Genomic DNA, 23,619 nt, shown 5'->3' with positions numbered 1-23,619 from the left:
AAGGGTTGGAAGGGACCTCAAGAGAGCATCGGGTCCAACCCCCTCCAAGGTGCCCAAGTATTGATGTTCTCTGTTAGAATGGGCCAATTTTTGTCTGGGGAAGAGGCCTAGGACAGGCTGCAGAGCTCTTGACAGCCCCTTCCCTCCTGTCTCACAAGCATACACTTGCTGGGGACACACACCAAGGGGCTGTCAGGGTTGTCAGATGCATTTGGGATGTCCCCTGGTGGCTCTTGACCCTCCAGCTCTTGTGCAGGGGTACTTGGGCCTATGTCTGGCTATGTTCCTGCTGCCTGTAGCTCTGTGCTGGCAGAGGGACCCCAGGTCAGGCCAAGCCTTGGCACCCATTTGCCTGGTACTGGTAGTTTGCTGAGCCAGCCTCAGATGTGCCTGGTGCAGACCCAGTGCACTGTGCAAGGCAGCCCTTGGCATCACACAGCCACTGCTAGGTCCTTGTCACTTCAAACTGGCGCCTGGCAGCCGACCTTCTTATGTAACAAGGTGGTGACAGACTGTCTCAAGCACGGATGCTCTACCTAGGCCAGCAAGGGCAGGGTGGCTGTGTGCCCCATCCCCTTCTCACGTCACCCTGGCCTGCCATGCCATGCTCTTGCCCTGGGATAGACAAGGCCAGCATGCCAGCCAGGAGGCACCAGGTCACACTAGCTGATCACTTGCCCCAGCTTCATTCCTCTGCAGCACAGTCACGAGTTCTGAGTGCTTCTAGGCCCTTTTGTTTCCTCAGTTCAGCATCTCACAGTGCACAAGGTCATCCCCATGCCCAGGAGAAGCCCCTGCTATTGCTGCCAAGACCCCCAGGGAAAGCACTGGTGCTGTGCAGACACAGAGCCACAAGCCCAAGTTCAGCTGGGAGCTGAGCCCAGGGCTCCACTGTGTCCAGGGACCTGGACTTCCCTTCCTTGTGGTTAGAAACCTGCCCCTGGGGAAGCTTTTTCCACCCACAGCTGAAATGCAGGTGTCTCTGGAGTGGGACATGACAGCTCTGTGTGATGCCCTGGGCCACAGGCCAAGGGAAGATGGGGAGGTCATGTAACATTTAGGAGCCTCCTGTCCTAGCCCACCCAGAGGGCTCTCCCCCACCCCAGAGGATCTGACCAGATGCCTGATGGGGCTCTGTGGCATGGACTACGTGGAGTGGCCCCTTTCCCAGGGCTGCCTTCTTTGCAGACCCACAGCATACCCTGGGGAAGCTCTGTGATCAGTCTATGACTGTGCCACCAATTAGAGAGGTGTCCCCAGTGGGTAACACCCTCCCCCAGCCCCTTATATGTGCCTGACATGCCAGGAGCCCTCTGGGTCCTCTTACAGTCCATCCTGCTCCCTTCTTTTCCCTCATGTTTGGAAGCCAGGAGGCCAGCAGACCTGAGCAATCCCCCCCCCAACACACTGCAAGCACCCTCTAGCTTTACTGAGGAGATGACCTTCCTGCCCACCTGCCTTCCTGCCCACCCACCCACCTGGGTGCCACGACCCAGGCCCTATAAAGGGCCATGGGGAGAAGGTCACAGTGTTGGGCACTCCCTGCAGGTGTTGAGATGCTGTGCCAGGAGTGTGGGCCAGCATAAGCCTCTCCCAGAGTCACAGGGCAGCAGCAAACTGCTGGATGGTGCCCACAGGACCCTCTACTGCTGAGAGGCAGCTGCAGCACTCATGGGCTCAGGGCAACTCCCCCTTGAACTTGGAGATGGGTGGCAGGGGGCTGTCACAATCTCATCACCTGAGCTGGTGGCTCCCAAGGCTGTGTCCCAGCTGTCCCCTTTGCTGCTGCTCTGAGCTCCATGGCACCTTCAGGCATGTGGGGATCATGGCCCAGGGTGCTGCCAGCCCCATCTTGGCACCTGGCTGCAGTGAGAAACAGGTGGTCATGAGTTGGAAGGGAGTTGGTGACAGAAGGACCAGCAAGAAGAGGTGTCTGTGGTGCAGTGAGTGACTGGGACACCGGGCAGGAGATGTCACCTGCCCTGCCAGGGATAATTGGGCCCATCATACCCCCCATACTGGCTGCCTTACAGCTGGCAGCTCCACGGTGTGACACAGGCTGAGGGTCACACAGGGCATGGTGCTGGGAGCTGATGGAGCTGTGGGCACTGCCAGAGGCACTACCAGGGCCAGGCTCTTGGAATGACCACTTCAGGGTGTGTTTCCAGCCCAGGGCCAGGGCTCCCCAGCTCTCATCTTGCAGGAGCTGTGGGGTTCCCCACTCAGGGAGCGGTGTCTGTGCTGCAGGAGCTGCAGCTGGGCTGGTGGGTGCAGGCACAGCCCATGGCTTCCCACTGCCCAGCTGCTCTGCCCGACCAGTTTAGCTAGTGCCGGCTGACTGGGAGAGTGAAAGTGGAGGTTGCTGGGGCTGAGGTCCTGCCCTCCAGAGGTAGAGGTACAGCTCGCTGTCCCCTCTCCCCCTCTGCAGCACCTGGGGCTGGGACAGGTTGGCTGCCCGATGTCCTGGGGACGGGCACAGGCTGGTGGCAGCACCCGCCACCTCCGGGCACTCGGCGGGCTCCACATGCCGGTACCGGGGGGGTCACCTCCTCCCTTTCCCCTGCATCCCCCAGCCCCGCACCCCAGCTGGCAGCCTGGGGAAGGGGGGGAACCCTGCGGCCCCAGCCCCGGCAGCGCTGACAGGCGCGGGCAGCGCGGTGCGGGGCCGCCACCTGCCGGCTGCCCCCGGGGCCGCCGCTCCCCAGCGCGGGATGCGGGGGGCGCACGGGTGGCCCTGGGCACCCCGCGTCCCGCATCACCCCAGCCCCCGGGGGGCCGGGCGGCCGGGCGGGGGGCACCCGAGGCTCTGCCCCTCTCTCTCTCTTCCCAGTCGCAGCTCCGGGACCTGGGGACCCCTGAAGGAGGTGGTGAGGGGCTGCAGGGTCTGTGCTTCCCTCCACCTCAATCACCTACATTTCCCCCAGTGCTGCCCAGTCCTGGTGGGTGACAGGGTGGCCATGAGCCAGCAGTGTGCCCTGGGGCTGAGAGAGACAATGGGATCCTGGGGGCATCAGGAGGAGTGTGGGCAGCAGGTCACAGGAGGGGATCCTCCCCCTCTGCTCTGCCCTGCTCAGGCCCCACCTGCAGTGTTGTGTCCAGTTCTGGGCTCCCTGGGATCAAACAGACAGGGATCTCCTGGAGAGAGTCCAGAGGAGGGACAGAGATGCTGAAGGGCCTGGAGCATCTCCCCTGGGAGGAAAGGCTGAGGGAGCTGGGGCTGTTCAGCCTGGAGAGAAGAAGACTAAGGGGGCACCTTATTAATGTTTATCAATATCTTCAGTATGGGATGGAGGGGGAATGGGCAGCCCCTTTTCAGTGTCTGTGGGGACAGGACAAGGGGCAATGGCTGCAAGTTGGAGCACAGGGAGTTCCACACCAACATGGGGCAGAACTTTTCCCCAGTGAGGGTGAGGGAGCCCTGGGACAGGCTGCCCAGGGGGTGTGGAGTCTCCATCTCTGGAGAGATTCCAGCCCCGTCTGGACGCCGCCCTGTGCAATATGAGCTGGGGAGCTGCTTTGGCAGGGGGGTTGGACCCCAGGAGCTCTCCAGGTCCCTTCCAACCCCTGGGATTCTGTGATCTTCTTGCACCACCCAAGGAAGAGGCAGAAGTGCTGTAGCAGCACCACTTCACCCCACCTTTCCCCCAGCACCTTTTTCAGGTGTACCAGGATGAACAGGCTGTTCCCAGCTTTGCTCCTTCCCTCTTCCAAGCCACCTCTCCTCCATCCACCACTTCATTTCAGTACATTTTATTTGTGAAGACAAAAAGACAAGGAACAAACACCATCCATTGGAAAAAAAAAACAACCATGTACATCAAGAGACCAAAATAACTTATACTATTTACAGGAACACAGCGAGGTATAAAATATATGTACACACCTTGTCCTCTGACAAACCCAGCTGGGCTGGGCTACGTGACCCAGCAGAGAAGGAAAAGCCTTCACAAGAGTTGGCCTCTAGAAAACAGCTCTGAGCTAGAAAAGGCACCTGCTGTTTGTGACACTCGTGCAGCGGGGAAGGGGTGACAGAGCAGGTGACGTGATGCTGCAGCTGCCCAGGTACCTGCTGCAGGGCTGGACCGGATGGTCCCAGGGCAGAGGGGATGTGGAACAGCTGGTAGATGCCAGAGGCAGAGCTGTTAGGATTGGGGGGTGACAAGCCCCCCTAGGGCAGGAGGAAAGGTGCAGGCCTGTGTTTCTCTGGGGACAAAGCCTGGGAGGCAAGGAGAGGGCCTGGGGGTTCAGGGTTGTGCTGGGCTTCCTCCCAGTTAGGGCTGGAGCACCGTGTAGAGGGGTTGGGGGTCCCCTTCCTTTCCCAGGATAGTGAAAGGGGCTTGGGAAGGGGGTGCAGCTCCAGGGAGCTGGCTGAAAAGCAAGCAGGAGCTCTGCTCTGCAGGGATTGTACCTGAACCCACTGGCACAGGGCAGGGGAAGCACTGGGAGAGGGGCACTGGGAGAGCATCCTGGGGAACAGGCAGCACTGAGCCAGGAGGCAGCATCCAAAACCACCCCAAAGCAGCTGTGCTCAGAGGTGCTGGGGAGGTACAGGACCCTGGTGCTCCAGCCCCTCAGAGCTGGCCAGACTGGGACATGTAGTGCTTGCCCATCCTTTTGTGCCATAAGAGCTGTGGGTGACAGGGAGGGGGCAGGTCCCAGGCTCCCTGGGTGGGCTCACAGTGGTTTGGGGGCCCAGTGCTTTTGTGCTTCTGAGTCACCTCCACCCCTTGTGTGCAAAGCTCAGCTCAGCACAACGCCCTTGGCAGAGGCTGGAGCTGGCTCCTGTGTGCTGGAGGGAGGAGAACCACAGAGCAAGAGTCAGGGCCTGGGGTCAGGAGCATCCCCCAGAGAGAAAGGGAAGGACCAAGCAGGTATCATCACACCCTTGGCACAAACCAAGGCACCCAAGGGCAAAGCAGAGTGAGGTGCATGGTGTGAAGGCAGCTCCAAACTGTCCCTGGGATGGAGGGGGGCTGGCAGAAGGGCTCAGAGACCACAAGAAAGGACTTAAACTGTCCATCAGTGCAAGTCCTGAACCCCAGCACGGTGCACAAGGAGGAACCAGCTCACTTGCTCCCTCCAGCTGGCAAACAGCCCTCACTGCCCCTGCCAGCCCCACCTCCACCTTGGTTGTCCAAGCTGAGCTGGCCCCAGGCTGAGCTCTGAAGGACCAGAGTCCAAGGGGCCACCCTTGTGAGACCACCTGCATGCTGGGGTCTTGTGCTTTAGTGTTTGGGGGAACCTGTCCCCCCCTCCCCAAACTAACAGTGTGGCTCAGAGCCCCTTCCCACACCCCATTGTGCAGGGGAGCAGGGTACAGCTCTGGCTCAGCTCCCCAGCTCCCTACAGGTAATCTGGGGTCTCTGGGATTACCCTGGTTTATGGCCAGTGTCTGGGGCAGGATCTAGATTCAACTGTGTTTTGGGGGGGTGAAAAAAAATCAAGCATCCTAGAGAGGAATTAGCTTCTCTGCCAGATCCCACCCTGGCTTGTACAGCACCAGCTCCCTGCTGCTCCAGGCTGCCACCAAAGCACAGCAGGCTCTGGAAAATGGGGACTAGGACCAGCCCATTTGAGCAACGTGCTTTGGGTGACATTTCCCAGACCAGAAAGGCTTCACTGCATCCACAGCAAACAGCTGTGAGGGCAGAGGCTGGAATACAGGCTGAGCTGAGCCTTTCAGAGGTCCCTTTCCATCCTTCCAAGGGACAAGAGGAACCACTTCCAGGCTGCAGATCAACCCAATAACTAATGGCAACGATGCCAAGCTTTAGTCCAAGCATCCCACAAGCTTGGACAATCCACAGTAGGAGCAAAATCTCAGTGTTACAACTCAGCCTGGGGGATCCCACTGCAAAGGTGAGAGAGCTGGCAGCACAAGAGGAGAGCAGGATGCTGGTCCTGTAGCCCTGCCCAGGAGGAGGCAGGGAGGGGAACACGAGGGGTGGCTCAGACATGCAGTGAGGTGTGAGGGAGACCATGTGTCCCCAGGACAAATTCATAGGTCAATAACATAACAATAGCTAAGAGAAGAGAAAAAAAAACCTCAAGTCATGAACTCCCCACCCCACCCCCAAAGCAAAGCCAAGTGAGAACAGCACCCAGCTTGCACCCTGAGGTAGCTCAACCACATCAACACCCAAGAGATGCTCTCCCACCACATGGGAAGTACCAACCTACACAGATACTATGCACACACACACACACACACAGACACACCAAAGCTATGGGATCACAGTCACCCCTCGTTTCAGGGACATCCCTGCCCCCCCCACTGTGTGCTGCAGCACCCAGCTCCCTCCACCTGCAAAAGCCCTCAAGCCCCCTCAATGTGCTGCTGGGTGTAGCTCAGCATCCTCCAGGGTTGGCCACTCAGCCCTGGGAAATGAAGCAGGCACTTGGCAGCCTACACACAGGACAGTGGTGAAAGGCAAGGGAGGTCTGACCCCCAGCTCCCCAAAAGCAGGGGTGTCCTGGCTCCATGAGAGAGCACTGAGACCTGTCAGGTCAGGCACTGGTAGATACTGGTGCAGACACTGGTGCACCTGGCTTCAGGCAGCCACACACCCCCAAATCTGGTAGACCTGGCTTCACACACCCAAACCTACCCCCCTACCCCACCCTCCAGCCAAGCACAGGTTAAACTGGCTGAGGGATGAGCAGGGAAACCCTCTCCAAGACAGGCTTCAAGGGGAACACCCCCTTCAGCCCCCCCCACATCTGGGCTTTGCTTTGTCAGCCATGGTACCCCAGGGCATTTTTGTCTGCCCCCCAGCCCAGGTGCACAGCCCAGAGCTGCCAGCACTGACACTGCTTCTCCAGGAGCCAGAGCCACCACTCCCAGGCTGTGCAGGGCTCAGCCACAACCATGAGGGACCAGTGATTGTCCTGCTCAGGGTCACACCCTGAGCAAGCCAGTGGGATGGGTATTTCCCCCCACACACCCCTTCCCCCCCAAAAGGCAAAAAGTCCCCATCAAACCACCAGAGATGCTCCTGCCTTCAGGATGCAGAGGAATTCTCAAGTTCCACCTGGAATGATGTTAACCAGGGCTGGTGGGAAAGGACCTGGAGCTGGTCCACAAAGCATCACGGTTGGACACAGCAGAAGGGAAACAATCTGTGCTTTCCAGGGTAGATACTGGAGCTCCTGGCCTCTCAGATCCCAGTTCAGTGCTGGTGGGGGGTGTCATGTGGAAAACTCCTTAAATTTGAGTTCAAACACTACTTCTTCTGTGACAGAGGGGATGAGGGAACATCTGAAACAAGAGCACCACTCCTGGGGCCTCCTCAGCCACCCCACAACAAACCCAGCCTCACCCAGGGCAGGATGGAGCAGAGGATGGTCCAGTGAGCCATGGGAAGGAGGAAGGAAAGCTCCAGTGTGAGACCAGCCCCCTGCACAGCAGAGAGGGAGGAGGGAGCTGGAGAAGCTGTCCTCAGGGATATATTCCTTCATGGAGGTTAGATTGTGCAAGATCATCCACTTCAGGATTGTCTTTCAAGCATGGGGTGAATCAGGGGGCTTGTGCAAGCCCTGTGTGTGCAGCCCCTTCCTCACCCTGCTCCTGGCACAGCCGTGGCCATCCTGACCCAATCCAGTTGCTCAGTGACTTGCTGGGGCTTCCTCCAGCTACCTGATCCATGGGGTAGGGGCCAAATCTGAGCTCACCCCCTCTCTGGCAGAAGGATGTGCCTGTTGGGGGGGGTTTGAATTACAGCTTCAAGCTCCCAGTGATGGTAAAATAAGATGAGCCACAGGAATGGGGGCTTCTTAGCCCTGTAACCTCCATTCTTGCTTTGTTTCTCCATCTCAGGGGGGTTACCAGGCTGCTGGAACCCACCAGAAGAGCCCTGCTGAGGGACCAAGGTGTTGAGAGAAGGGCTAAGGAGCCCCTTCCCACTACAGAGCAGGGTGGGCCCATGGGAAGAGCCCAAGAGCCATGGGTCAGCTGAGTTTCTAGCTGGGATTTGGAGAACATCAAAGGGAACTGCAGAGGGTTTGTCTGGAGGTTGCCTGACAAGAGATCTTCCCAAGCTTGCTGTGCCTTGGCAAAGGAGCTCAGAGGTGCACACCTCCAGTTGCTGGGGACAGGTAGATGGAGGATGGGGAACGATGGGACTACCTGAAAATCCTTCTGCAGACCCCCAGAGCAGAGAGGTTGTCTCACAAGCAACATCTCCAAAGGAGGAGCCTCTCTATGCTGGGCCAGCAGACACCAATTGTCCTCAGGGCCATGGAATGGAGAAAGACTCCTGCAGGAACCAGCCCTGGAGCCAGCAGTGACAGAGGGAGTGCATCAGGGTGGGAGCCACGTTGGCAGGAGGGAATTGGTTGTCTCTTGAGAAGGAGCCAAGGAGCTCTGACCACCAGCATTCCCAGCAGGCATCGCAGCAGGATGGGGGAGAAGAGAGATAAAAACACTTCCTAGTCACTGGAAAACCATCAAGAAAGCTCAGGAGGAGAGAAGGTGGAGCTGATGGTGCCCCACAGAGCTGCCTCCTCACAGGAGCTGGCAGTGCTTAAAGTACCAGTTGAGACAACGTCCACCCCATTGGGTCAGTCACAAAGAAATCCCTGTCCCTGGGCTGAGTTCCTGGAGGTGACAGGGTCTTGATAGCAAGGGAGAGGTGCCCCAGTCTTCACCCTCCTGTCATGTCTTCCAGGCTTTCTGCAGCTCCTAGTTCGACCCCATGGGTAACCTCCTCCCGCTCCAAAGCTTCACTGTCAAGTCACTGAGAAACAAAGGTGAGAGGGACAGTGTGACCCAGGGAAGCCCTGCAGACATGCTGCAGAGAGGCACTGCAAGGAGCAACCATCCCCACCCCCAGCCCATGCCAGCATGCAGCCCACAAGGCTTTCAGGCTCTTTTCTCATGGGAAGAGGTTGCCCAGTCCGTTCTGGGGAGCAGGCAGACCCACTGGGGATCATCCTCCAGCTCATCTCACTTGCAGGAATTGGGGACAAAGGGAAATGGTGACCTCCAGGTCTTGACCCCAACAACAGGACTCCTGCACCCCTTGAAAGAGGTCAAAGCAGTGACACTGCAGGGAGCTGCTCTGCTTGGGCTCTCCAGGGTGTGGGCTGCTTTGGGGGTGGCTGCTGACTCCCTTCCCACCATCCAGGCAAGCCATGGCTTCCACAGAGCTTCCAGAGTAGATGTGGGCACTTGGGAAGGGGGAGAAACAAAAAAACCACCCCAAACCAAACAAACCAAACCCAATGTGGGGGTGTGGCTGGGCCAGGGGGACACGTCACTGCTTAGCAAAGGCTTATCAAGGTGGGGAATAACGCAAAAGAGATTCATACCGTGAAGAAGCAGCTCAGACCAGAGAGAAAGAGAGAAACAAGAGAGAGGGAGAGGAGCAAAAGCAACAGAGAGAAAGGCAGAGGGAGGAGATGGGGAGAGAGACAGAGGGAGGAGGAGATGGGGAGAGAGACAGAGGGAGGAGGAGATGGGGAGAGAGACAGAGGGAGGAGGAGATGGGGAGAGAGACAGTGGGAGGAGGAGATGGGGGAGAGAGACAGAGGGAGGAGGAGATGGGGAGACAGAGGGAGAAGGAGATGGAGAGAAAGAGGAAGGGAAAGACAGAAGGAGAGTGCATGAGCAAGAGAGAAAGAGCAGGAGGGTCAAGGCAGACTAGTAGCACGGCCCTTTATGGCAAGGACGCGTCGTGGAAGGCAAGGGGTGAGCCCAGGCACGTAATTCCATAACTTTACCCGGCAGTCACTGTGGCACAGATGGGAGGAGGGGAGGAGGAGAGACAGAGAGAGAGGCAGAGAAAAAGGAAGGGAGAAAAGGGACATGGTGGAAAAGAAGATATCAGTCTTGCTGCCAAAGTGCTCCCCCAAGAGCAGCAGAGGATGCCCAGCCCCAGGGAAGTGGGGTCCCTACATGGGGGATAACCCAGGACATCACCAGAGCGTGGGATTGGCTGAGGGAACAGCTCTTGGCACTGCAGTGGGCAGGCTCTGTCATGGGGCAGGCTAAGGTGGAGTGGAGAGACTAGAAAGCTGCAAGACTCCCTGCTTCCCTCCCTCCCTGCTCCCTTGTCCACCCAATACAAACCCACCCAGGCCCAGTGATGCCAGTTCAACCCAGGGGTCTCCCCCCTCCCGGGGGTTCTGGGGAGCAGAAAGGCCAGGACTCACCTGGAGGCAGTGAAGATGTGCTTTGAGTTGGTGCAGATGGCATTGATGGGGCTGTCATGCCCTTTTATCTCCCCAACTGGGGTGAAGGTGTCCACATTCCAGACCTTGATCACGCCTCCTCTGCAGGCACTCAGCACCATGGGGCGCCCAGGGATGAAGGCCAGGGCACAGACCCAGTCCTTGTGGGCATTGGGAATTTGCTGTAGGTATAAGCAGAGGGCAGAGATCATCACCAGCCTCATCTGCAGCACCACCAGCACCCTTGGGCTGAGCTGGATCGTGGGGTTAGTGCTGCAGATAGGGGACCAAGGAGGTGGATTCATAATCAGGGCTGGGTTTGCCCCCTGGGCAGAGGACAAAAGTGCTGTCATCAGAGAGGCATGGCTGCAGCCCTGTGTGCCAGGGTGCCCTGTCAATCCTGAGTGCCCTACAGCACAATCTTAGGGGGCTACAGTGAGCCCCCACCCCCCCCAGTGCACTGCCAGATTCCCAGGAACAAACAGGAGTGTCCTCACTGGTCACCTCAGTGTAGGACACCAGCACCAAGTCCCTGAACAAAAGTCCCCCCAGCCTCCCAGCAGCAATTCTGTCCCATGTTACCCCAAGAACCATCCAGACCTGGGTAAGTTCCTGCTGCTCCAGATCCCACTTCTTTATGCCATTGTCCCTGGAGCCACTGAAGAGAACATCTCCCTGGATGGCCAAGCACTCGATGCCGTCGTAGTGAGGAGGCTCAAAGTTGTGAGTAGGGCAGATGTTCCCCACTGTGCCTTCAGCTATCTCAAACACCTGGGGGACACACAGAGGGTGAGAAACCCCAGATGGGACTAGAAACAGACTCTCTCTCTCTTGGAGAACTTGGCTCAGGGCACCCCAAGTGATGCTGGGAAAGTAGAGGGGTGTGGGCTAGTGGAGGCTTTTTTGGGGGCTGAGGTCTTTCTGGGGTCCTGCTACCATCAGGGGAGATGCACCACCAAAGACAACCCTCACTCTGCTGCATTTTACTCATGGTGGGCTTTCACATGCTTCCATGAGACAAACTAACAGCTTGCAGCTGATAGAACAGTGTAGTCCTGCCTCCTTCATCACCTCACCATCCCTCTTCCCTTCCCTGGTGCCAACTCCAATTCAGGGCAAGCCCCTGCTGTGCTGGAGCTGTGAGGGAGCAAGTGCAGAGCATCTGCATCAGGGAGGAGAATCAAGCAGAACAGGGTGAGCTCTGCCAGCCACAACATGAAAACACCAGCCACAGAACCCAAGGGATGAGAGAGAGATGCAAATCCACCTCCAAAGGTATTGTGGACCATGCAAAAGGCCAGATTCCAGGTGAGGAGACACATGCAAACCTCACGTGCAGAGGTGAAAGCAGCAAGCTGGACACAGACTTCAGGAGGCAAGACCTCAGGGGGCTGCCAACATCTGGGCTTTTCTATGGGTGACCCAAGGAGCAGAGTACCTTGACATAGTGATCTTTGGAGCCTGTGACCACCAGGTCGTGGTTGCTGGCTGTCTGGTTTACTGTGAGACACATCACAGGCCCGATGTGGCCACTCAGCTTCCCGATGGGCTGCAACCTGAGTTCAAGAACATGGGTCAAACAAGCCCTTCCTGGGTGCTGAAGCTCCTCCAAGGGGCTCTCCCAGACAGATATCCCCACAGCCCCCCACCAGGAGGGGCTGTTCCCTTTGGGGGACTGTGAGCAGAGGCACCCCTCTTCCCAGTGATGCCAGGGGAGGAAGGCAGCCTTGGGGCTTCTGCCCAGCTCACAGACAACCCCCCCACCCCAAGTCACTCATCACCCCTTAAGTCCCATAGGAAGGAGTCAAAAAGTCCTCATTCCAGGCAGCTTCCATCACTAAAAAGGCTTTCACTTTCCCTGAAGGGAGTGATTTCAGGCCCCTCCCTGAGCACACAGTGTCCACCCAGCACCCACAAGCTGCCCTGCCCACCCCAGCACCACCCTCCTCACCTGCTCAGCTCCCAGATGCGGACAGAGTTCCCAGTGGCAGCATAGAGCATGGTGCCAGTGGGGTTGAGAGCAATCTGGTTGATCTGGTGCTCGCCCTGCACGCTGGTGACAGTGCGGGTGGAAGTCCCAGCACACGCGTCCCCAGAGATCACCTGTCCAGAAGACCTGAGGGAGAGAGAAGTCAAGGGGGAGGAGGAGCAAAACATCATCACCACAGAGGCCCCACTGAAGAGCCACACAGGGCTGCTAGCTCCAGCCTGGCACACATGGGTCCTACAGGAGGTATCACTGTCTCTCTGGCTACCATGGGATCGTGAAGATCCGTGAAGATCCCTGCTTGAAGAGTGAGCCGAAGATGTTGGGGATGTGTCTGACATGGAGCATCCTGCCCTGGTTTTCATTAGAGGGCTGTTCTTCTCCCATTCCTCTTTGCTCCCTGCAGGAAGATCTGGCTAGTGCTGGCAGTCAGCACAGGGAGTCAGAGAGAGTTGTCCTCAGCACTAGGGAAGAAGCACTTTCAGACCAAGGTAGATGAGGTGAGGTTGGATGGAGAAGGGAGCTCTATGCTGGAGTGAGCTGGCCTACCATGCTCTCCTAACATTGGAGCCCTGCTCCAGAGTGTCAGACAACAGCTACAGCCTGTCCCATGCTCCTCACTGGTCCCCAAACTCCAAATAAAGATCTGAGTTTCCCACAGGACAGCCTGTGATTGACTGACCCATGGTGCTGTTAGGGACTGGTGCCTCCTCCACTGCTGCTGGTTCTGTGATTGACTAACCCATGGTGCTGTTAGGGGCTGGTACCTCCTCCCCTGCTGCTGGTTCTGTGATTGACTGACCCATGATGCTGTTAGGGGCTGTGCCTCCTTCACTGCTGCTGGTTGTGACTGACTGACCCATGATGCTGTTAGGGGCTGGTGCCTCCTCCCTTGCTGCTGGTTCTTTGGGCAAACCCCAGAAGCAGCTGCACATCTCTTCACAGCTCTTTAACCTGAGACTTCACTCCAGGAGCCCTCATGGGTCCCTTCACTCCAAACTCTCTCCCAACCTCCCTGTTCCCTAAGGTGAACTAAAAGAAGCCAGTACTTGGTCCAGTAGGTCCTGGGACTGGCTTCTACAAAAGGCAGAGACAACCACAGTGGTCAGGCTGCCCCCCAGCTGCTCCCCCCAGCCACATACGTGAGGGTGCGGATGCAGCGAGCGGAGTCCCGGATGTCCCAGACTTTGATGTACGACGTGGACACGGTGAACACCAGCCCTGTGTGGCTGCAGTACTTGATGGACACCACGTTGTTTGGGTGACCCTTGAGGGAAGCAATTTCTTGGCCAGTCACCAGGTTCCACATTTTGCAGCTTCGGTCTGCAGGAGGAGGAGGAGGAACAAGATGCTCAGGAGTGTCAGGCTGGGGAGGAAATCCCTCTGGAGGCATGGTGGCTGAAGGTCAACACTTCTGACCACCACCTCCCCCCATGCACAGGGACCAGGAGAAAGGAGACAGACATCTCCAGCACCAGGGCAGCTCAGGGGTCAACACTGAGGACAGGAAAGAGGCCCAGGAGGAGCCAAGAATGAAGCATCCCACACCCTCTGCAGGTGTCCTGGTCTGGCCAGGCCAGAGTTACCCTCCCCTCCAGCTGTTCTCCACCTGACACCACTCCCCAAGAAAACCCCTCAAGCAATCCCCATGTCCTCCTTGTTCCTCTCTCACCTTTGGACCCAGTGAAGAGCAGCTCATCAGTGGCATCCAGGCAGAGCACGGGCTTGGTGTGTCCTTCTGCCACGGAGACGCACTGGAGCGGGGCCGTGCGGGCGTTCTTGGTGCCACCCACCGGGTTGATGATGCCCCTTGAGTGGGAGAGAAAGGAAGAAGCATGTTGGGGGGTGTGTGGGAAAAAAACCTCTGGGTTACTTAGTCCCAGGGGCACAGGAGAGCAAGACCTGTGCCTGTTCCACCGCCTGGCAGCATGGTGAGCCCATCGCTCTGAACCCAGCGTGCCTGAGCTGAGCTCTTCATGGAGATCTCAGGGATCTCCCCTGAAGCAGCCTCATGCCACGTGTAGCATGGGTGAGTGTGAAGGCAGGTAGAGCCTATTAAAGCCCAGGGAGAACTATTAGGAACATTAGGAGGGTTCCCTAGACAAGGAAAGCCCTGAGCTCCAGGGTCAGAGGGGCTGCTTGTGGGCTCCAAGGAGAGCTATGCCTTTCAGTCCTGGCTCCTTTGGTTTGGGAGCTATTGCTGGATGTTTAGCATGGTTGAATGTGAAGGCAGGTAGAGCCTGTATTGCCATCCCAGCAGCACAGACTGGGAAAAGGGGGGCTGCACAGTGGCCCCTTGTCTCCTGCTGAGCCTCTAGCACCTGGCCACTACAGACCCAAAGAGCCACAACACTCAGCTCATGGTTCCTCAGGTCAGTTTGCAACAAACTGCACCTTCTCCAGCCTGAAGTTCTGCTGGGATGGGTGGTTCAGGGTACTGCTGAGGGGCTTGGGACTGTTTAGCCTGGAGAAGAGAAGCCTGAGGAGGGATCTTATCAATGCTGATAAATATTTGAGGAGTGGGGGTCAGGAGGATGGGTCAGTCTGTGTTCAGTGGTGCCCAGGGACAGGACCAGAGGCCATGGGCACAATCCTGAATATAGGAAGTTCCAGCTGAACATGAGAAGGAACTTCTTTCCTGTGAGGGTGGCAGAGCCCTGGAACAGGCTGTCCAGGGAGATTGTGGGACATCTCTGGAGACATTCAAAACCCACCTAGATGCTGTCCTGTGCTCAAGGAGATCCTGCTCTAGCAGGGGGTTGGACTAGATGAGCCAGAGGACTAGAGGGACTAGATCACCAGAGGTCCCTGCCAACCCCTATCATTCTGGGATTCTGTGATATCCAGCACCCCAGTTCCTTGGAGGCTGTTAAATTGTGGCTGGCAACATTTGGGGCCAGGGCTCTACTCCTTGACAAAGGACAGCACTGGCATTTGCACCCAGTGTCCCTGCTGCAATGACTGGAGACTCTACTGGCTCTGGGCAGGAGAGGATCTGTCCCTGTGGAACCTTTCTCCAAGGGATACCTGCTGCCTGTCCCTCTGGACATGGCCTACACCAATCCCCTCCACTTTAGCAATGCTGAGGACCAACAGCTTCACCCTTCCAGACCCTAATTTCCATGACCACCAACAGATCTTCTCAGCTTGTGTCCCAAAGCACGGCCTCCTGGCAGCCATGGGGCCCTGGGCTGTGCTGGTCTCCTTTCAGAGGCAGGGAAACTGAGGCACAGGGCTAGGGAAGGGCAAGCCTAAGGCCAGGTGAAGTCTGCATTAGTCATGAGGACATACAGAGGCTCACATGGTCTTGGCAATCACCTGCACGTGTCTGTCTGTCTCAGTCAGCTGCTGCACTTACAAAGTCAAAGGAAACAGCCCTCCCTGACCCAGGCTGCTTCTCCCAGTCTGGAGATTATACTGGGAATCCCAGCTCCCTGGGGTGAGGTGTTACTGAGGGACTTTGCTGCCTGTTGCCAGAGGTGACATAGCAGGGACACAACTGGTGTGACCTCCCCAGTGATCGTGGGAACTCAGAGCGTGGGCAGTGGGAGGGGACAGCTGGGTGCTGGAAGAGTGATGTTCCCAAAGGACAGGTGAGAGGTGCTCCTCATGTTGGGAAACCTCTGCAGGCAGAAGGGTGCAAGTGGGACAAGCCCAGGACTACTTTAACCCCAAGACCAAGCTCAGCACCATAGTTTGACTTGGTTTCTCTGGGGAAGAGACCTACCCACCCACAACTCAGCACCAGGGAAGCACAGCCAAGGGTGGGGAGCACCTGGAGGTATTTGCCTGGAAGATGCTTGAAGAAGGACACAGTGGGAGTGCCCCCAGAGTCACTCACCCCCTTCCCCAGCATCACATTGTCCTGTGGGAGAGCTGGGGGACAGGATGGTGGCATCATGGTGACAAGAACCCATCAGAGATGGAGGGGAACATGCTGGCACCCCAAACCAGCCAGTGCCCATAGGGGAGCCTGGAACCACCTTCCCAAGGGCTGCTCAAAGCAGGAACAGTTCAAACTCACAATCAAGGGGACAGTGTCAGAAACTGGAGGTGGCATGCCAGGAGGGGACAGCACACACAGACTGGGAGGTGGGGAGAGGGGAGAGCAGCAAGGAGCAGGCAGAGCATGCAGGGACAAGGGAGAGCAAACTCCTGAGACAGAGATAAGGCAGAGGAGAGGAGGAAGGGGTAATAAATAGAAAGTTGTCTATACCTCAGCACCTCCGAGACAGAGGAATCGCTGTCATCAGACCTAGGGGCAGAAAATTAGCAGGATTATGGGAGAAAAAACCCGTCCTAGTAGAGGCAGCAGAGGAGTCAGAGGTGGAGGATTGTTATTGCATCCAAGCCAGTGTAGGATGGAAAGGAGGAGAAGGAGGAGGAGGAGGGGAGATGGGGAGAAAGAGAAGCACACATGGAGAACCAGGGGAGAGGAGCAGGAGGGCACGTGAGGATCAGACAGCAGGTCTCCAACAATGCTGCTAGCAGTGCTCCAAGATGAGGGCAGCTCCCTGACCTGCTGCAGGGGAAAGCTGGAATGCTGGAGCAGCATTTGTGGGTTGGTGTCAGTCCTTGAGCTTCCTGCAAGCCCCCAGCCCACCTCAGCCCATCCTGCTACGTAGCCAAGTCTGGTACCATCATATCTCCAAGCAAGGGCTTAGCTAGAGGCCAGGACTGCGTGCTCCTGCAAGCAGCCAGCTCAGAGAGGACACACAACAGGGGGGACAGGGCAGGGGCTGCTCCCTCACGGAGAGGAGCAGGGAGCGAAAACGTGGCAGGAGGCTGGATGGAGCCAACCCAGGTCTGGTGCTCCTACAGCCCACCCTGGGGCTCAGCACATGCAATGTGTGGTTATGATACTGGTCCCTCTCCCTCAGACTCTCCCACCCCAGCAGGACTTACTTATCCAAGGCAGACCCTTGGCTCTGGTTGCTCGTAAGACGAGAGAAGACATTGCGGTCGTTGCGCGGACGGGTGGGTGGGGATGAGGGGGGCGTGAAGCCAACATCTGGAGGCCTGGGCCAGGAAGGATCAGAGGGACACATGACTTGGGAACTGCTCACCTGGCAGCTGCCTGGCACACCAGGACCCAGCAAGACCTGGCCCAGCAGCCAGCATCTCTCCCCTGCTTGTCTGGATGACCCCAGCCCTCTTCCTGCCCAGGTTGCCATTTCTCCAGCTTCCACACTCACCTGGCAGGTTGCCCACGGTCATAGGACTTCCTCCTTGTCAGGGGTGAAGTGTCAGAGCCACGCGACTGCCTGGGACTAAAGCAAGTGAGAGGGAGCACAGTGGGTGCCTGCTTTCCCTCCTGGGATCCCTTCAGACCCAACAGCCACCTCCTTCCCCAACAGAGCAAAAGAGAAGTTAAGCTGCCCTGGGCCCAGAGTCACAAGGTCAGAGGACACCTCAAGTTATCCCACACCTCAAGTAATGTGAGTGCAGGAGGCTTTTAGCTAACAAGAAGCCTCCAAGAAGGCTGATAACCCAGGACAGAAAGCCAGAGATCCTGCCACACCTCCCCAAGTCCTCTCTTCCTCCTCCTGGAGTACCTATCTCACCATCTGCAGAGAACACCAACATACTCCTGGAGTCTCTCCAAGGCCTGCTGGAGAAATCCACCACTGCCTTGCTGCAGACAAGCCCAGATAGGTGCAGAACTGGTCTCACCCTCACTGCTCTGAAGCTCTGCAGTCAGGACACAGCTTCCCACCCTCCCCAAGTCTCCCCATGCCCCAAACCCCAGCATCCCCATGCTCACAAGGTGCTTCCTCGTGTGGGCAGGCTGATGGTGCGTGACACCTTCTCCTTGTAGTAGGGGTCTCGGATGGAGAAGCTGATCCCATCTTCTTTGATCTCCATGAGGGATGCCAAGGACTTGGTGATATTCTTGGTGGAGACATCCAGCGTGGGTCCCAGGCACTCAGCTGACACAGCCTTCATCTGCCCTGAGAGCCTGGGTTCTCCCTAGAGCAGGGCAGAGGGTTCAGGCACAGGTAGCATGGGGGGAGGACAGCAGCAGCAGCCAGAGAGCTGTGGGGTGGAGCAGCTCGTGCTCTCTGTCCACAGGAGATTGAGTTCCCCCCACATCATGCTGAGGTGCCCACTCCATGGTGACAGCCCATGCAGAACAGTGGTTTTCCTCCACTTTTTGCCCACAATAGATGCAGCACTGCACAGGGACCTCCTTGGCACCCACTCAAATCTCAAGGGTATTGGCTGGTATGCTGGATGCTTCCTGGTGCTTCACAAGGCCACAGGACCAGGAGGTTTGGTTTCCTCCTTACCTAGAGCTGACCCCACTCAGAGACATGCCATATTGCCTTATGCCAAGTGTGGCTCTCCAAGGGTCAGACTACAAAGCAGACCTGTAGCATCACTGAACAACATGTCCTTCTATCCCTCCTCCCATTCCCTACGATGGGACCACACAGAAAGGTCAACTAACCTTGAACTTGAAGTCATCCTGGCTTGCTGAGCCCTTCATGGTGAAAGACTGGGAGATGCTGCAAGGAGAAGGGAGCAAAGATAGGTTGTCAATGCTAAACCACTTTCAAAGAGCTGGTTGCCACTGGTCCACCAGACTCCTTGGGTCACCCTGGCTCCCCAGCACCCTTTCTCCAAGGGATGATCTAGTCTTCAGTCCCTCATGGTGCTCTCTGCTCTCCAAAAAGGGCTGTACACCACAGGAAACCTTACTTTGGGCTTTGTTTGTCGATGTCCATCTGTGAGGTTCCATGGGTGACACCAGAAAACCCACCCCATCCCTGGCCTCCCCAGTCACTGCCAGTTCAGGCAGGGCTAGGCACTCACCTCCCATCTGAAGCCAGGCTGAACTCTGAGACTTCCTCATCTGTGCTGGTGTAGCCATTCTCTGTGCAAGAGGGAAACAGCTCATCAGCAGTGCAGAGGGGGTTCCTCTTGTGCTGAGCCCTGTCTGAACAGGGCAGCAGAGGGGGCAGCTGGGGGGAGGCATCTGGCCATTGTCCCTGTTGTGTGGTGGCTGGAGCACACATCCCCACCCCCTTGGGGCAGCTCTGGGCACACTGGTGGCAGCGATGTCACCTCCAGGTGCTTCTTGAGGGGCCAGGATGGGTGGGCACCTTGCCCACCATGCAGCACGCCCATCCCAAGGATGCACCAGCTCTGGATCCCACCTTGCTGGACATTGTGGATGAGGGCCTGGAGTTCAGGGTGTGATTCAGCCTTTTCCCTCAGGGCATCCAGGATGGCATGGTTCTGTGCAGTGCCAGTCACGTCTGTCTGCCGCAGGCGCCCCTCCAGCAGGCGTATCTGGGCCTCCTTCTGTGCCACCTGCAGCCCCTGAGGAAGGATGGCCAGGCCAGGCCTTGGGTGAGGGTCTCAGGTCCCCACAGTGGCACCCTGCTCCCCTCCCCAGCTGTGGGAAATGCCATCATGCAGCAGGGTGCCGGTGTCCAGAGCTGGGGCCCCCAATACAAGAAGGATGTGGAACTGTTGGAGAGGGTTCAGAGGAGCCACAAGGATGCTCAGAGGGCTGGAGCAGCTCCCGTATGGAGAGAGGCTGAGGGAGCTGGGCTGGTTCAGCCTGGAGAAGAGAAGGCTGTGGGGGGACCTCATTGCAGCCTCCCAGTCCCTGAAGGGAGCTTATAAGCAGGAGGGGATTCAACTTTTTAAAAGAGCAGATAGTGGCAGGACAAGGGGGAATGGACTAAAGCTAAAGGAGGGAAGGTTTAGATTAGATATTAGGGGGAAGTTTTTTACAGAAAGAGTGGTGAGGGGCTGGAACAGGCTGCCCAGAGATGGGGTGGGTGCCCCATCCCTGGAGGTGTTCAAGGCCAGGTTGGATGGGGCCCTGGGCAACCTTGTGTAGCTCCAGGCCTGGAGGTTGGTGTCCCTGCCTGTGGCAGGGGGTTGGAGCTCTGTGATCCTCGGGGTCCCTTCCAACCCAGATCATTCTCTGATTCTCACCTTGTCGATGGAGGCTTTTAGGAAGTTGTCCAGCAGGAGCCTGGCTTCAGCTAGCGAGCAGGAGCTGATCACCACCGAGGTGTCTGTGGAGTCCAGCTCCTCCTGCAAGGTGGGAGGGATGGCTTTGGGACAGGCAGAACCGAGGGGCTTCTGCATTGTTACAGGAATCTCGGTGCCAGCAGTTAGAGCCCAACCCACAAGCACCATCCCCCTTCCCGGATCCGCAGCAGGCCAGACCCCATCCCAAAGGGGTCCCCTTCCTCCCTGCCAGCCTAAGGGAGAGCTGGGGGCCAGGCACAGGCTCCAGCCCGGGCTGCGGCCGCTAGAGGGGAGCCGGGAGCCAGACAGAGCCTGTGACATGGCCCCTGCCTAAACCCGCTGGGAAAAACCCCACAATCCTTCCTGGGATGTTTCCAGCTGATGACAGTCCCATGGGAACAAGTGATCTCCAGCCCCACGTACAGGGTGGGGGGCTGCAGCTTCCCTACAGCCCCGGGATTGGGGTGTGAGGACGTGGATCTGAGGGGGCCACTGGCAGGCGCAGCCTGGCCATGCCCAGGGGCATCCTGGGGACACTCCTGCTCTCTCCCCACCACCTGGGCCTGGCCCAGCTGCCCACCTTGGTCTCCTCGATCTGCATGATGGTGGCCTGGCAGTCAGAAATGCTGTCGTTGATGTAGTCAATATTGGCCCCCAGCACTTCGATCTCATCGTTCAGCTCCTGCAGCCCCTTCTGCTCCTTGGGGCTCTCTGCCTGCAGCTTCACCCTCTTGCCCAGCAAGGCTTCCTGCAGCAGTGCCAGCTCCTCACGTTTCTGGGGGGAAAGGGAAGGGGGGGATTAGCACTGTCATCATGGCTGTCCCCCCTGCCATGCACACTCCATCCCCAGCACCACCATCACCTTGATGAGCCGCTCCATGTCGGCCTCCAGGTTGATGATGGTCATCCTCTGCATGACGATGTCAAAGATGCGCCGCTCCAGGGACTGCCACTTGAGGCGGGCAGCCTTGCTGGACATTTGGCTCCCACCCTTCTTGGGGAACTTCTTCCTACAGCCAGTGGGGGGAGGGAGGAGAAGCACATGGACAAGCAGCCTAGAAAGCTGGGCTTAGCCCAAAATGATGCCTGGGCTCTAGCTGGCCAGGAGAAGAGGCATCTGCGTCCTTTCTGGATTGCTCAACGTTCCATTGTCCCTTAGCAAAGAAAGGGACAAGAGATGAGGCCAGCAGGGTTTGTGCTGGGGGGTTTAATGCCTGTGGACTGCCAGCACTGGGCTCAAGCCCAGGTGACAGTCAGCCCCTCACTGCCAGCACAGCCTGGAACTGGGTCAGTGGTTTAACACAGGCCAAATGCACAAAAAGAACCTCACATTCCACCTCCACCACCAGCCAAAAGCCAGACATGAGAGGAGAGTCCTGGGGTGCTTCATCACCCACCCACACAGCCCTTGCCCTGACCTGACAGGCCGAGCCCCATTCACAGAGGATGAGGGGTCTCCCAGGAAGTTGTTGATTTTCCTGTTCCACTGGCGCACGATGCTGGAGACGGAGCGAGCGCCGGACTCAGGCTCGGAGGAGGTGGTGCTGGCTGAGACCTCTGCACCTGAGTCCATCATGGCTGGCTTCTGGCTCATCCTTCCTGCAACCCGGTCTGACATGGGCTTGGCAAGACGGCGCAGCGCTGAGACCTGCCCAGAGGAGGGGCAGAGGAAAGGGTGTCAAACAGCCAACTCCAGTCCGAACTTGTCACCTCATCCTCAGGTCTCAACCAAGAATGCAGTTCTGGAGACCCAAAGTCCTGGGCCTGAGGGTTTCCCCCTTCTCCCTCATAGCTCCTTCCCTGTTGCCAGGCTCGGCTGCCCCAGGAGATGGGCAGTTCATCTCCCACCTGGCTGCTGAGCCGTAAAAGCCCTCCCAGCCTTTTGGGAAACAAGCTCCCTGAGCTGGCAACCGTCTGGAGAATGGGGTTTCTCTGAGCCAAGTGCTGGGGCCAGGATCTCCTGGGGGCTACACAGAAGTACACCCCTCCACCCCCCAATCCCTCACCTCCTGGGTTTTCCTCCGTAGCACTATTTCCTGCTGCCGCTTCTGAGACTCCAGAGCCCGGATCTGAAACTGCACAAAGAGAGAGACCCCTTGGGGTCTTGCCCAGACGTCCCAGTGATGGTTGCAGTCCTGGGGCTCCCACCACTGAAGTTTGGAACAGTTACTTTGCCATGAAAACTCTCACTTCTGATTTGAACAGTAAGCAGGTTTCCAGACTTGAGGATGGACCTGATGGCACGTTATCCCTGGAGCATGGCAGGGAGTTCACAGCATCTCCCACCACCACACTGGGAGCTGTGGGAACCCTTGGGAGCCATTCAGCCAGGAGTGCTGGTGCTGCGTGGCCCTTGGCAAGGCCATGGGTGCAGCAGGGCCCCGAGCTTCACTGACCACTGCTTTATGAGGACCTCAGAGTGTCAGAGCAGACCAAGCATCCACCCATCATCCCCCAGCCAGTCCAGTTGCCCTCCAGCCTGGGAATGCCCAGCTGCCCTCACCTCCTGCCGGCGCTGCTCCTTCTTGAGCTGCGCGATCTCCCGGTTCCTCTTGGTCTCCGCCAGCCGCCTCCGCTGCTGCTCCTCCCGCATCTGCTTCATCAGCGCGACCTGGGATGGGAAGATGCCACGTGTCGCTCCAGGCATCTGCCTGTCCCAGGGCACCCACCCAGCAGACAGATGTCCTGCACTTGCCACCAAGAGTGGAAAACAAAACTTCTGAGCAAGGAAACAGCCCTGACCAAGGGATGCCCTCCCTGCCCTGGGGTGTCCGGGTACCTTTGCCTTCTTCATCTCTGCCACCTCTGCCTGCAGCTTCCTCAGCTCCCGCTCGTAGCGGGACTGGTTCTTCAGCAGGCGAGCGTGCTCCTTCTGGGCTGCCTGGAGCTTCTGGAGGTCCCGGTTCATCTCCTTCAGCCGCTTCTCGTAGTCTGCTTTGATCTTGTTGGCCTTCTCCTCTGTGTAGCACTCCATGGTGCCTGGGGGAGTGAGGAGAGAGCTTGCAGTGCCCACACAGCCTGGACAACTTGTGCTGGGCACTGCTCCCTCTCTATCCTGCCAGAGTCCTCTCTCACCCCTCTGCTCTGGCAGCATGACAGAGTGTGGTTTGTTTGGGCGCACCCACGGGAAGCCATGGGTGAGGGCTGAGTGCAGGGTGGGACAGGGAGTTACAGCAGTCCCTGCACTGAAAGGATCTACAGACCTAGACCTACAACTGTATGCATGGGTGATCCTGCCTTGGTGAACCTAGAGATCAGCCACACCACTGGGTCTCCGGGGTCTTCTTGTACCCCTCAGAACCTCAGTTTCCCCATGTGTTCTCACATCTCATGAAGCAGTGTTGAAGGCTACAAGAGGCTTTGCCTTGCCATCCTTTTCAGCCACCACTCCAGTACCAGTGGGGTCAGGAGTCTCTCAGCTGACCAGTCCCACTCCCATGGCAAGACAAGCAGGGTCTTGGAGGTCCCCA

General features: G+C 57.8%; 1 protein-coding gene across 1 annotated transcript in view; it reads right to left on the bottom strand.

The window, feature by feature from the left end:
- Window positions 1–8,680: 8,680 nt before the first annotated feature.
- Window positions 8,681–23,619, bottom strand: part of KIF21B (kinesin family member 21B) — a gene marked incomplete at both ends in the record, with an annotated part of 39,514 nt that continues 24,575 nt past the window's right edge. The window contains 21 exons of the mRNA XM_084275894.1: window positions 8,681–8,735; window positions 10,153–10,352; window positions 10,771–10,941; window positions 11,609–11,726; window positions 12,122–12,286; window positions 13,300–13,480; window positions 13,830–13,966; window positions 16,374–16,412; window positions 17,063–17,176; window positions 17,353–17,427; window positions 17,922–18,127; window positions 18,609–18,666; window positions 18,974–19,034; window positions 19,318–19,483; window positions 20,111–20,212; window positions 20,730–20,924; window positions 21,012–21,159; window positions 21,568–21,797; window positions 22,156–22,224; window positions 22,653–22,760; window positions 22,929–23,128. Coding sequence (XP_084132020.1) covers window positions 8,681–8,735; window positions 10,153–10,352; window positions 10,771–10,941; window positions 11,609–11,726; window positions 12,122–12,286; window positions 13,300–13,480; window positions 13,830–13,966; window positions 16,374–16,412; window positions 17,063–17,176; window positions 17,353–17,427; window positions 17,922–18,127; window positions 18,609–18,666; window positions 18,974–19,034; window positions 19,318–19,483; window positions 20,111–20,212; window positions 20,730–20,924; window positions 21,012–21,159; window positions 21,568–21,797; window positions 22,156–22,224; window positions 22,653–22,760; window positions 22,929–23,128 — 2,798 coding nt within the window. The remainder of the gene's footprint in view (window positions 8,736–10,152; window positions 10,353–10,770; window positions 10,942–11,608; window positions 11,727–12,121; window positions 12,287–13,299; window positions 13,481–13,829; window positions 13,967–16,373; window positions 16,413–17,062; window positions 17,177–17,352; window positions 17,428–17,921; window positions 18,128–18,608; window positions 18,667–18,973; window positions 19,035–19,317; window positions 19,484–20,110; window positions 20,213–20,729; window positions 20,925–21,011; window positions 21,160–21,567; window positions 21,798–22,155; window positions 22,225–22,652; window positions 22,761–22,928; window positions 23,129–23,619) is intronic.

Source organism: Gallinula chloropus, assembly GCF_964237585.1.
Source record: "Gallinula chloropus genome assembly, chromosome: 27".
Lineage (NCBI taxonomy): Eukaryota > Metazoa > Chordata > Aves > Gruiformes > Rallidae > Gallinula > Gallinula chloropus.
Note: the sequence above shows the minus strand (reverse complement) of the source record. Positions and strands in the feature narration are given on the sequence as shown.